Genomic DNA, 12,137 nt, shown 5'->3' with positions numbered 1-12,137 from the left:
TGTGTCATGTGGGTTGAAGAGATCAGTTTCTTTTTAGTCGCCACACAGGAAGTGTGTCATGTGGGTTGGAATGGCAGTGATCAGTTGCTCTTTGGTCTCCCACACAGGAGGGTTGTCGAGTTTGGGTTGGAGAGATCAGTTGCCACTCTTGTCTCAAAACTGGAAGGATTTGGCCTACATTACCCAACATACACATAATAATTGGCGATTTCCTTAACAGAACAATATATCTTCATTCCTTCAGGGACTTGGCTTCAGACAAAAGTCTCTGGACATTAACATTAACATTATTATTCCATTCTTTGATAAGACATTCTTCATTTTTATTACCAATTCTCTTTGCAATTCCTCATGACTCTTTGACAGTCATTGTCATTGTCATTGTCCTAAAATAGGACCCAGTTGAAACCTGACCCTGATGAGTGCCATGCCATCCATCTTGCTTGTATAGATGGTGACACAGACTAAAATCAGGCCCCATGGAGCACATGTATAGATGAAAGCTACTAGCAATCAATATATTCATGGCCAGAGCACTGTCCAGGCAGGCATCCACTCTTTACATATGGACATAACTGAAATTTGTTTCAGAAATATTTTTGTCTCAGGTTTTGTGTAAAGATACTCTGTAACAAAAAAGCACGTTCCAAACTGTGTTTTTTCATGTGGCCAGTGGCAACCTTTTCATTTTCAGCCTGGTGCCCCTGTGGGAGCTCTGGATCAGAACTGGTTCCATACTGGGCTTAAGAGCCTTCAAAACTAAGGAACCCCATGGGGATTTGGGGACAGAATAAGTCCCCAGTTTCCCATGCCTGTTGAGACATTCTATGAGGATTGGGTGGTAACAGTTTGTCACTGTGCCCCAATGTTGTTGATTGCTATCGATCACTGGCTTGCCTGGATTGGCTGCATTAATACTACATTGCTTTAATCCTGACACCACACCACACCACACCACACCACACCACACCAATGGAAATGTTTTCCTTATTTTCTAACCGTTTGTTTTTGTCAAAATTAAATGTTTACATTGGGAAAACTCTTTTTCACTATCTTAACCCCATATGTTCAATATTGACCAATATTGATTTGGTATTCAGCTTTTGGTGAAAGAATATTGCTGGTGAAGCTGAAACCATTCACCAGTGAACTGTGATATTAATCTCAGTGATATGATACATAAAACATTTAATTCAGTATCAGTACTTTTTGTTTCACAAATCACTCAAAATATTTGGACATTGGATGGTTAAGAAATTGGTACAGATTGAAAACATTTCCCTGTCAAGCTTTTAATAATTTTATTTATACTCTTTTCATGCTAGTTTCTCAGATACGAACATCTGATTTCAGTGTACAAACCACATTTCATATTCTGTGTGCATTTCAGCTGGGGATTGTTGTTGCATTGCATTGCATTGTAGTGTAGGTGGCACTGATAATACTTGCTATGAATAAGATGTTGTAAAACACAACGACATTCTGTACATCATGATCAGTGTTTACAGAAGTGATTATATCTTTTTTTGACATGTGGATATGGGTGGCCGAGTCTTCTAAGCCACTCCAGCAGCGGTCGGGTAGCCTAGTGGTTAAGGCGTTTGCTTGTCATGACGAAGACCTGGGTTCAATTACCGACATGGGTACAATGTGTGAAGCCAATTTCTGGTGTCCCCTGCCGTGATATTACTGGAATATTGCTAAAAGCGGAGTAAAACCAAACTCACTCACTCACTGAGGAAACGGAATTTGCTGTACAGAGTTAGGATGCAAGAATATGGGTTTGAAGATTCCCCCTGATTTTTGTTTCAGATTCGTCAGTACCATATCCATGTTTCACCAATTTGGCAATTGCCCAAAAGTTGTTATTTACGCACAAACATATTGTGAGGAACAGATATAGTTAATAGATCAAGTTGTCAATAGCTATTGTTTGTTCCTATCTGGAATAAAATACATGTAGGAAAGTCTGTGAAAGATTTGCTTTTGTTTGTTAAGTTTAAAAGCAATAAAACTAACAAACTGGACAGTTTCCTGACTTGAGCTTGTAGGTCTGTTCTTTAAAGACTCCAGGAGCTGAATAGATGTTTGTTGTGTAGTCCTGAGATATAAGTCCAGCCACTGCCCTTGCGATGCAAGATTGGATGCCTTGTGAACATGTCCCTGTAGGTTACCCCCCATGTCAGGATGTTATCTGTATGACGCCTTCATGTCCTGATACAATTGGAATATTTACTGGTGTGATCCCTGTGGGAATAATTCACTAGTGTTCTATACTTGCTGACTGAAGTGAGGTTTCAGTAGTTACAATGTGTGGCCTTGTTGAGTGTGCAAGATTGTATCATCGCATCGATCTTTGCTCATACTTTCAAACCACTGGTTTTCCGGTCTTTTCCAGTCTGGCCTAATATAGCTGGAATATTTTTTACCATGACATAAGACCAGTGAAGATCTGGGTTAGAAAAGGTCTTCAACAACCCATACTTGTTGTAAGAGGTGACTAACAGGATCTGGTGGTCAGGCTCGCTGACTTGGTTGATGCATGTCATTGTATCCAAATTACGTAGATTGATGCTCATGATGTCAATCACTTGATTGTCTGGTCCAGATTTGATTATTATAGACCACAATCATATAGCTGGAATATTGCTCAGTGCGGTGTTAAACAACAAACAAACAAACCGTGACATAAAACTGCATTAACTCACTCTACTGTTAAAATGAGGTATTGGTAGAGAGCACTGTTTCAGAAAAAAGCATGTAGCAATTGCATCAGCCTTGATGGTGGCATGTAATACATGTTTCACATTTACATATGTTAAGTTTTATGATTTCATTGATGTATGGACAAACCTAATGTAACTTTTTTTTTTGTAACTAATGTTTGTTTTTGTGGTTTCAGGAATGGAGGATGACATGTTCGACACCCATTTGTGCCTGGTCTGCAACCAGACCATTGTTGGCCTCATCAACTACATTGTCCACAAAAAGAACCAGTGCCATGGAAAGAAGCAGACAGATATCCAGCCGGATACGCCTCATCCTGTTGCACCTGACAACACATACCAGGCACAGATCACCTCCAGCAGTCATCTCCAGCTGATGAGCACAGACCAGAATGTTGTCAATCCATCCTCCATGTTATCAGGACTGGGACAGAGGACAGACAAGGAGTTCTCGTCCCAACTCCTGTTCCCCCAATCCCACCCAGACACCTATTCTCAGCCCATGCAGACTTTAAGTGGCCCAACCTTCACCTCTACCACTGCTGCAACAACTCTTCCCACATCTGTCTCAGAATCTAGTCATTACTCATGTCAAGGTATTACACCCCCAAGCAGTCAACCCAATCGTCTCTTCCATGCCCCCAGTTCACAGCTTAATACCATGCCATCAACATTATCCTCATCTCTGACAGCTGATCCACTCCCACCAGCAATAGCTTCAGAGCCATTGCAGTCTGCCTTACCATCCATCTCCCAGCAGAACGTTTCAGCATCACCCAGTCTGTCTTTCAGTGCCCCAGACACAAACCAGAACTCGCATAACACATTATCTGTTGAGGTGCATTCACCTCTTTCACGCTTCATCAACGCAAATCTTAGCCCAATTACGGGAGGAGCTGTTGATCCCAACTCTGTAATGCCCACAACCACTTCGGGGCATTGTGAAGACTTCTTCCAGTCCCTGGAGCTGCAGAGTAAAGGAGCTCGGGAACAAAAGTCACCCAGCGGATTTGGCAGAGATTCTTTGAATCATCACTCAAAAGGATTTGATGATGAAGATCATGCAGACATTGATCTTCCAATCTCGAAAATCCTGAGTAATCTCGACTTCAGTTCTGATGAGGATATCGTAGACTTGCCTTCTGATGATGATTTAGATTGTAACTTTGATGTGTATTCGGATGATGACTTTGACAACCCGCCCAACTCCCACACAGGAGGAAAGTGGAAGCCAGGCGAAGGTCCTCACTACAAGCCTCAGGGTAAAAAGATGAAATGGAGACTTGGAGCAGGGCCAATCCGACATGGCGGGAAGTGGAAACCAGGGATGACACACGGGAAGCACGGACCTGCATCCAAAGTAGAGCAAGGTCATGCATCCAAAGTAGAGCAAGGTCATGCATCCAAAGGGAAACAGGCCCCATCATCCATAGGCAAACAAATAGACACAAGGAACTATGAGTGTAAGGTTTGTGATATGACTTTCAATAATAGATTTCTCTATTCCAATCATTTCGGGTCCAAAACACACAAGGATACAGTTACTGCGAAAGATAGTGAGAAATCAAAGAAGATGGATGAAGAGCAACAAGAGAAGACAGGAAAGAGTAAGAGCGAGAGTGATGGTCAAGGGGTGAGTCCTAAAAAACAAGTGCATGTGTGTACTGTTTGTGATAAGAAATTCCACAGAAGATATGAAATTGCAAAACATCTTGTAACAAATTTTCATAGAAATCGTGCCATGAAGCATCCTGAGGCAGTGAACATGCTTCAGAAGTACCATCAGCTGGTGCTGAGACTGAGTCCTTATCAGTGTAAACTCTGCTGTTTCTTTTTCAATCGGGAGTGTGACTTCTTTAACCATGTTGACAGTGCAGAGCATGTGTCCAGCTGCTCCAAGGCTGTTGGGCAGCTTGTTTGTGTTGTGTGCAAGTTCATGGCCAATGATTGCAAGTCCCTGAATGATCACGTCAAGGGCATGGAGCATAGAGTTGAAATGAAGAAGTGTCCAAACTTGTGTATCATCAAAGAATATATCTGTGAGATTAAATGTAAATACTGTGGTGTCGTAATGAATAACAGAAAACGTATGAGTCGCCATATCGCCTATCGCCACCCACAGAGACAGTTCACAAAGCCATTTATTCGTGTGAAGGGGGGCCATCATCCAGAATGCCCGGACTGTGGTAAGATTTGTGTGTCTCCATCAGCACTCATTGTACATATCAGAAGGAACCATACCAAAGAAAGGCCATTTAAGTGTGATCCATGTGGAAAATCATTTGCTGTTCTGGGAGCTTTAAGTAGCCATGTTAAATCGCGGAGGCATGAAAATAAGTTGAAGCAAAATGCTGCACTGGAGGTGTTGGACCAGGCCTTGAGAGGAAAGCTGTCCGAAGGGATAAATGTGAAGCAGGAGGAGGAGGAGGAGAAGGACCTCGTTGGGACACAGGAACTGGAACATGATGGGATCAGGACTGAAGAGGGGGTCAAGATTGCAGATGAAGCATCGAGTGAGGAGGAGGATGAGAACGAAGATGATGCCATGGTGATATTTGATAAGGAGGACGAAGCTTTTCCAGAAACTGATGAAAAGAAAGAATGTGACTTTGGATTTGAGTCAAAAGAAAAAGAAGAAAGCATTCACACAAACAAGAAGATTATCTTGAGGAAGCGAAAGAAGAAAAAAGTGTTCAAATGCGAACATTGTGACTTTGCATGTGGCCTGTATTCCGACCTCCGACCACACTGTGATGAGGTTCACCCTAACGAGGTGCACTACTGTGAGATGTGCAGCAGCACCTTCCTGTCTCTGAAGGCGTATCGCATCCACTGCTCGGGCCGTTATCACCAGGAACAGATGGAGAGGAGCACGGAAACTGCATCGGACCTGTTCTACAAGTGCAGCATCTGTGACATGAAGTTTGTGGATGAAAGGTGGAGAAATTTCCATTATGAGTACCAGCACAACCACCTCAACAATGAGGCTTCACTGCACGAGATCACTAAGGGCAATGACAAGGTTACAAAGCTGTATGGGGATCATCTGCAGCTCTTGGAAGACTTGCCCAAAAACACCTCTCTGTCTTGTCCTGAGTGTGGCAAATTCTTAAAGAAAGATCATCTTGTGGAGCATCTAAGGCTTCATACAGGCGAAAAACCCTACACATGCCGGTTCTGTGAAAAGTCTTTCGTAGCTAAGCTCTCCCTCCGTCGACATCTAATGATGCACATGGGTCTTACTGAGAACACATGTAATATTTGTGGGCGTGAGTTTAAGAAATTAGAAACCTACCGGAACCACATGGAACAGCATTCAAGTGAAAAGGAGGGTAGTAAGTGCATCTGTGATGTCTGTGGAATGGTCTTCACATTAAAGAAACAGGTGGAAGCACACATGAAGCGTCACGGTGAGCGCAAACATAAATGCCCCATTGATGGATGTACCTGGACATTTGTGATGCGACATGAGCTCAAGATGCATATGCTTACACACACCAAAGAGAAAAAGTTCCTTTGTGATATTTGTGGTTTTGGTGCTACCACTAAAAACCGTCTCCAGCGCCATGTAAAAACTCATTCTGGTATCCGTGACCACCATTGTATGTACTGTACATATAAGGCCGGATGTAGCACCCACTTACGCAGACATATGCGTATTCATATAGGTTCAAAACCCTTCAAGTGCCCTTATTGCCCTTATACATGCAATACACATGAAAATGTTAGGAAACATATTGCCAAAACAAAGAAACATCAAGGACTGAAAATATACCCGTGTAAATTTTGTGAGTTTGGGACGAACACAGGCAAAGAGTTCCGTGACCACCTTCTGACTAGTCACCCTGATGAGGTGACTGGTGAGAAACTAGACTCACTGTCTGTCTTTTCTGGACTGTATGTCAGAGGGGACGATCCCTCCCAACCACAAGAAGGAACCAAGATAGTCCATGTCAAAGAGAGACAACCAAAACCACAAAGAAATGCAATCATGCAAAGCATCAAAAATGTTAGATTAACCAATCAGAATGCAGACATTCAAGGTGCAGCTGCAGTTATCTCCGAGGCAGCCAATCATGTTCCCCGTCAGCCAATTTGCAACATTGAATCTTATTGGTCAAATGACACCGGAAGCAATAGGAATCATTGGTTCCAGGCAAGTGATGCCACAAATGCTATCACTGCCTTGACCTCTGACCCAAGTAACCTCTACGCTCAGCCAGTGTCGACTTCAGAGAACTGTTTTCTCGTGAATGTGGCTCATGGCGGAATCAACAGCAGCTCCACCAGCTACCACGAGGGATCCGTTGCCAACGTGGTGGTAGTCTCCAGTGACTTCTAAGGCTGAAACAATGATGGTTAAAGCGTTCACTTGTGATGCTGAATGCCAGGGTTTCGATCCCCAATGGGTACAATGTGTGAAGCCCATTTCTGGTGTTGCTGAAAAGTGCTGTAAACCTATACTCTCTCACTCACTCACTCACACATGCACTCATTAATTCATTCACTCATTGGGGCAGTCGGGTAACCTAGTGGTTATAGTGTTTGCCCGTCACGCCGAGGACCCGGGTTTGATTCCCGACATGGGTACAATGTGTGAAGCCCATTTCTGGTGTCCCCTGCCGTTATATTGCTGGAATATTGCTAAAAGCAGCATAAAACCATACTCACCCACTCACTGATTCTTTCACTCACTCACTTATTCTTTCACTCACTCACACACTCTAGGGCTGTAATGATACACATGACCAAGACATGATACATATCTTGGGGATACACACTATGATACATACAATCTCAGTACTTCAGTGTCATGTTAAATCATTGAAAGGAATGAAGACGGGCATCCGTGGTCTAGTGGAAGGGCTGGGGTTCAATTCCCGGCCACATCATCCCATAGGAGATGAAAAGGTGGTACTTGTTGTTTCACAAAGTGGTGCTTGGCACGGGGGGCTAAAACAAGGATTGGTCATCTCGGAGTCAGTATGCTGTGTCTGAGTGGGGTATTCATGTTATACTGCAGCAGGTGGGCTAGCAATATAAAATCAGCATTAGTCCAGACTAATACAAGCAGCCACACACACACACACACACAAACACACACACACATGTGCATGCACATCGTTATATTAGTGCAACAATCTTGGAACGCAACATCAAATCCCATTTCACCTTGATGAACTTTTGCACCACTAGTTAGGCCTGGTGTTGAGACATCAAGCCATTGTTAACCCTATTTATTCATTCATTACTGTTTTCATGAAAGATTGGAAATCCAATTTTATGGTGAGTTTATGTTTATGCATAGTTAAGCTGAATCACTGTAAAGGGCACATGAAGTGCCTGCTCAGATGAAAGAAATGCTTCCGTTTTAAGTTTATTTATTGTAGTCATTGTTAAACAGCAAGGGATTCCGGAATATTTTTGTTGGCATTTTGCTTCTGTGTCCATATCACAGATGTCAAAGGTCAAAATTAATCTCTCTGGGTCAAGGTTAATCTAGACCTCTGGGTCAAGGTTAATCTCTCTGGGTCAAGGTTAATCTCTCTGGGTCAAGGTTAATCTCTCCAGGTCAAGGTTATCCTCTCCAGTACACAAAACATGTATTGAGTGAGGGAGATGGGTCACAGAGATGCCATCCATTATTTTTTTGTATTTCTGTTTTCAATTTGATTTTATCGGTAATATTAATATATAATAATTTTGTTTAAATTATTTCATATATAGCATAAAGTTTCAAATCAATGTTTCAGGACCTGATCGGTGCTATGTTTTTATTTTTTTATTGTCAGTTTATAATCACATATGAAGGTGAATTGTCCCAGGATTGAAGCTAATTCTTGAGACAAAATATATATACGAAAAAATGCAATATAAACAAAGTGATGTTCCAAAAAAGCTTCATACAGCATTAAATTCATGCCTGGCTCATCTAAGAACAAAAATACTTATTGGTAGGGTCTTAGAATTTGTTACTGGAATTATTTTACCCAGACTTATTTATTAGTAATTGGCTCCAATGAATGTCTTGATATATGTAAATCTTCTGTGGTAGTTATCTTCAATCACAATAAAGGCAGGTCTTAGTACTTGCTACCGCGGTAACTTTCACTAACATCTGATTTTAATGAGATTGAGTGTTCTACTTAAAAAGAACTGATATGTTTCAGAATACAATATGAATTAGGCTCAAATTTCTACTCTGATATTGTTGAATTATTTTTGTATGAATTTCTTATAAACATATATGATAAACTTGAAGTTTTGCCTTCCTGCGTCACAGTCATTTCTTTTTTTATAACCAGAGTGAAAAGCTCATTTCGATATATCAGAACAGCATACCAGCGATTAGGATCCTAAGGTAGGGCAGGTAGTTTATTATATTTGCCCAGACAGTGATGTTTGGTGGATGAACGTTGATGGGACTACCTGGTGACAGAGTTATACTGTACTGGGCACACAGAATGGATTTGTCTAGGATTTCAAACTAAGTGCTCTCAGAATGCAAATTAGGAAACATTTTAGTGTGTTCAAAATTTTGTTTTTATTTTCTTTAATTCAGAGGTACTTCAACATTGAATTCAATGCAATCATATAATAAACATTACCATCTCTTGGACTTTGGTTATTAGTCCTGTTACTTGTATTAGTGGACTACTCCACAAAGCCATAACATTAGTAATAACCATTATATGAAGTTGGGGAAACTTAACTGACATTTGCTGCAGACTTGGGGCTAAATATAGGCCTGTTAGTCCTGCACCATGACCATGGAATATATGAATATATATATATATTTTTTATTTTATGAAAAATTTATATCTAGAAATGTATACAAAAGCAAGTCTAGCCAGCTCAAGCTTGATCAGCATAGGGAATTATTTTTTAGTTTTAGAGTCAAGAAGAATATTGAGTAATATAAGATTTCAGAGACTAGATGTTAGTCTATTTGGCCTGTGAGCTGGTCTAGATAAATCCCTGCAGGACAGGTTTCCACAAAGACAGTGGTAACTCCCATACTGTGGTGTACTCCCAACATCAGCTATAGTGCTAAGGACACTTTGTGGCATAAGGCCCAGGTCATTCATTGTAGATGTGGCAGTTTAAAGACTTGCCATCCATGTGTGTATTAAGAAATTAAGACTTGGTTTTGATTCCCCAAATGGGTACAACGTGTGAAGACCATTTCTGATGTTCCCTGATGTGATATTGCTGGAATAATGCTAAAAACAGTGTAAAACCATACACTCACTCTGTTTTTAATGTCTTTTAAGCTCTCAACGCTGTTCCAGCAACTGTTGCATTATGAGTAGGGCACAAAAACGATGCTGTGAGTTTAGTAACATGCATAATGTTCATACTCTTAATTTTGAGGTCAATATTAAAATTATGAAATGTTTTTGCACACATCTCACTGTATAACAGGTCTTATAGGTTTCCTTGTCTTTTTAATTTTTCAACTGCTGTCGCCTTTCAAAGCTGATCATGGCAGTGAGAAAGAAACACACTAACTGGTATGGTGATCAGGTTTTTATGAGATATCATCCTGTCACCATCTACCGATCATGTGTGTTTGCACAGATGTTATCAATATGTTTATGTGTTCTGATTTACAGTGATTTGTGGTAAGGTTAGACACTACGGCTACAGACCTACCCATGAAAAACAGCAGAGAGTAACCAAACTGTGGAATGTGTACACACTATAAATGGAAACAGCCACTATTACAAACAAGACACAATCCCCATTAGGGGTGCATCATAATGATTATAACCCACCACAATTTCAGTGGAGCATTGTTTGTTTGTGTCGACACTGAAAATGTGCATGATTTATGGGCTTAGTGTCTTGTTTGAAATTTGAGTGGCTATATCTGTTTGAAGTGTGAACGTATTCCCTAGTTTGATTGCTCTGCTGGTTTTAATTGGAAGCCCTGGACAAGTCTGCCTATCTTTTTAACCAATCAGGAACAACCGAAATTTGAAAGAAAATAAATTACTTTTGATTTCTTTTGGGTAGCTGACTGTTTTACAATTACATAGATGAAATGAAAAAGACATATGAGATTTTGTCAACACTGTTTATAAAAAATGTTGAATGATGCATACAAAAATCTTTGTTTTGATCAAAAGAAATTAATTATCTTTCAGTATCTTTACCATGTTAACTTTTTTTTTTAAATTTCATTCATTAACAGCAATATAATTTTGGAAGTTGAAATTAAAGAACACATTCCAACCACCAACATTGAATACTGGGCAAAATTAATTTGGAAACAACTAATAAACAGTAAAAGGCCTAATGATATAAACCCAATTGAGTACCAATGATCCAACAAGCAGTATTTGTGTTTCGTTTTTATTTTATATTCAAATTAATTCTGGTGTTCTCAATTTTATTAATTGTTGATTTCTGTGCCACTTTTAGAAAGTGCAGTGCTTGTTTCATGATTATCTTGTTTGTTTTGTTTTACATGTAAGCACAAAAAGATTGAAATAATTCTGTGACTCATCATAAGTCCCTAGATTTAATGTCCCAAGTGCAAGTTGAACCTGCAACTGGCCATGTTGATTTACTCTTTTAATGAAAGTAAGTGTGTGCTCATTGTGCTTGTGGAGAATTGTCTCAAACGTTTTGTTAATGAGAGTATCAGGTGTGGATGTGTCTTGTTCATGTATGGGTGTTGATGATGGCATTAAATCAATGCAATTTGGACTGCTCTGTCGACTTGTTTTTCTCGCGTGTTCGATGGAAGGTTAGTAGAACATCAGTGTGGCCCTGTCACACAGTATAACGTGAAATGAAAACCACATGACAACTGTTTCACACTCAGCTGGAATGCATGGATGAGCCCCTGTCCAGAAGGGATGCATTGTACCTACATGTTTCTTGGTTTGACATCAGCAGACCCCACGAACCAAAGTGGTAAATGTCTAAGACTACATGACAATCGTTTCACAACGTGCTGAAGCACATGTACCATAAGGGATGCATTGTACCTACATGTTTCTTGGTTTGACTGCACCATGTCTGTGCTCATTGGTTTAACCAAAGTGATGAATACCAATGACCAGCAGTCGCTAAGGCTTTCCGTGCACATTAAGCTGATACATGCTGATATATACCTGAAATACTGTTCAAAGCTTGTTTTAAACTCCCTTGAGCAAATGTAAAACTATTTTAGATTTTCAGAACATCAAACAGGCCTAAATTTCCTTTTGCCATTTAGAATTTTGAAAGACCATACTGTTTTAGTTCACCTGCAAAATCATTGTTCATTTGTCAGCTGGTCCATCATTGAACATCCATTCTGGACTCATGAAACTTAGATTTGCATGCGTATTTCTTTGACACTTTTAGCTGGAATATTTCTGAGTACAGCATTACACAACAAACAAACAAAACAAACAC

General features: G+C 40.4%; 1 protein-coding gene across 3 annotated transcripts in view; it reads left to right on the top strand.

The window, feature by feature from the left end:
- The window catches only part of LOC139454021 (zinc finger protein 62 homolog), a 42,908-nt gene extending 31,469 nt beyond the window's left edge, over positions 1 to 11,439 (top strand). For 2 of the 3 annotated variants that reach the window (XM_071235502.1, XM_071235503.1), the window contains one exon: positions 2,903 to 8,274. In XM_071235502.1, coding sequence (XP_071091603.1) covers positions 2,905 to 7,068 — 4,164 coding nt within the window. In that variant the 5' untranslated portion in view covers positions 2,903 to 2,904 and the 3' untranslated portion in view covers positions 7,069 to 8,274. The other variant, XR_011652431.1, reaches the window with a different exon arrangement.
- The last annotated feature ends 698 nt before the right edge of the window (positions 11,440 to 12,137 follow it).

This window comes from Haliotis cracherodii, unplaced genomic scaffold, assembly GCF_022045235.1.
Source record: "Haliotis cracherodii isolate W230 unplaced genomic scaffold, xgHalCrac1.p SCAF_10, whole genome shotgun sequence".
Classification (NCBI taxonomy): domain Eukaryota; kingdom Metazoa; phylum Mollusca; class Gastropoda; order Lepetellida; family Haliotidae; genus Haliotis; species Haliotis cracherodii.
The sequence above is the reverse complement of the archived record's forward strand: the minus strand, read 5'-3'. Positions and strand labels throughout refer to the sequence as shown.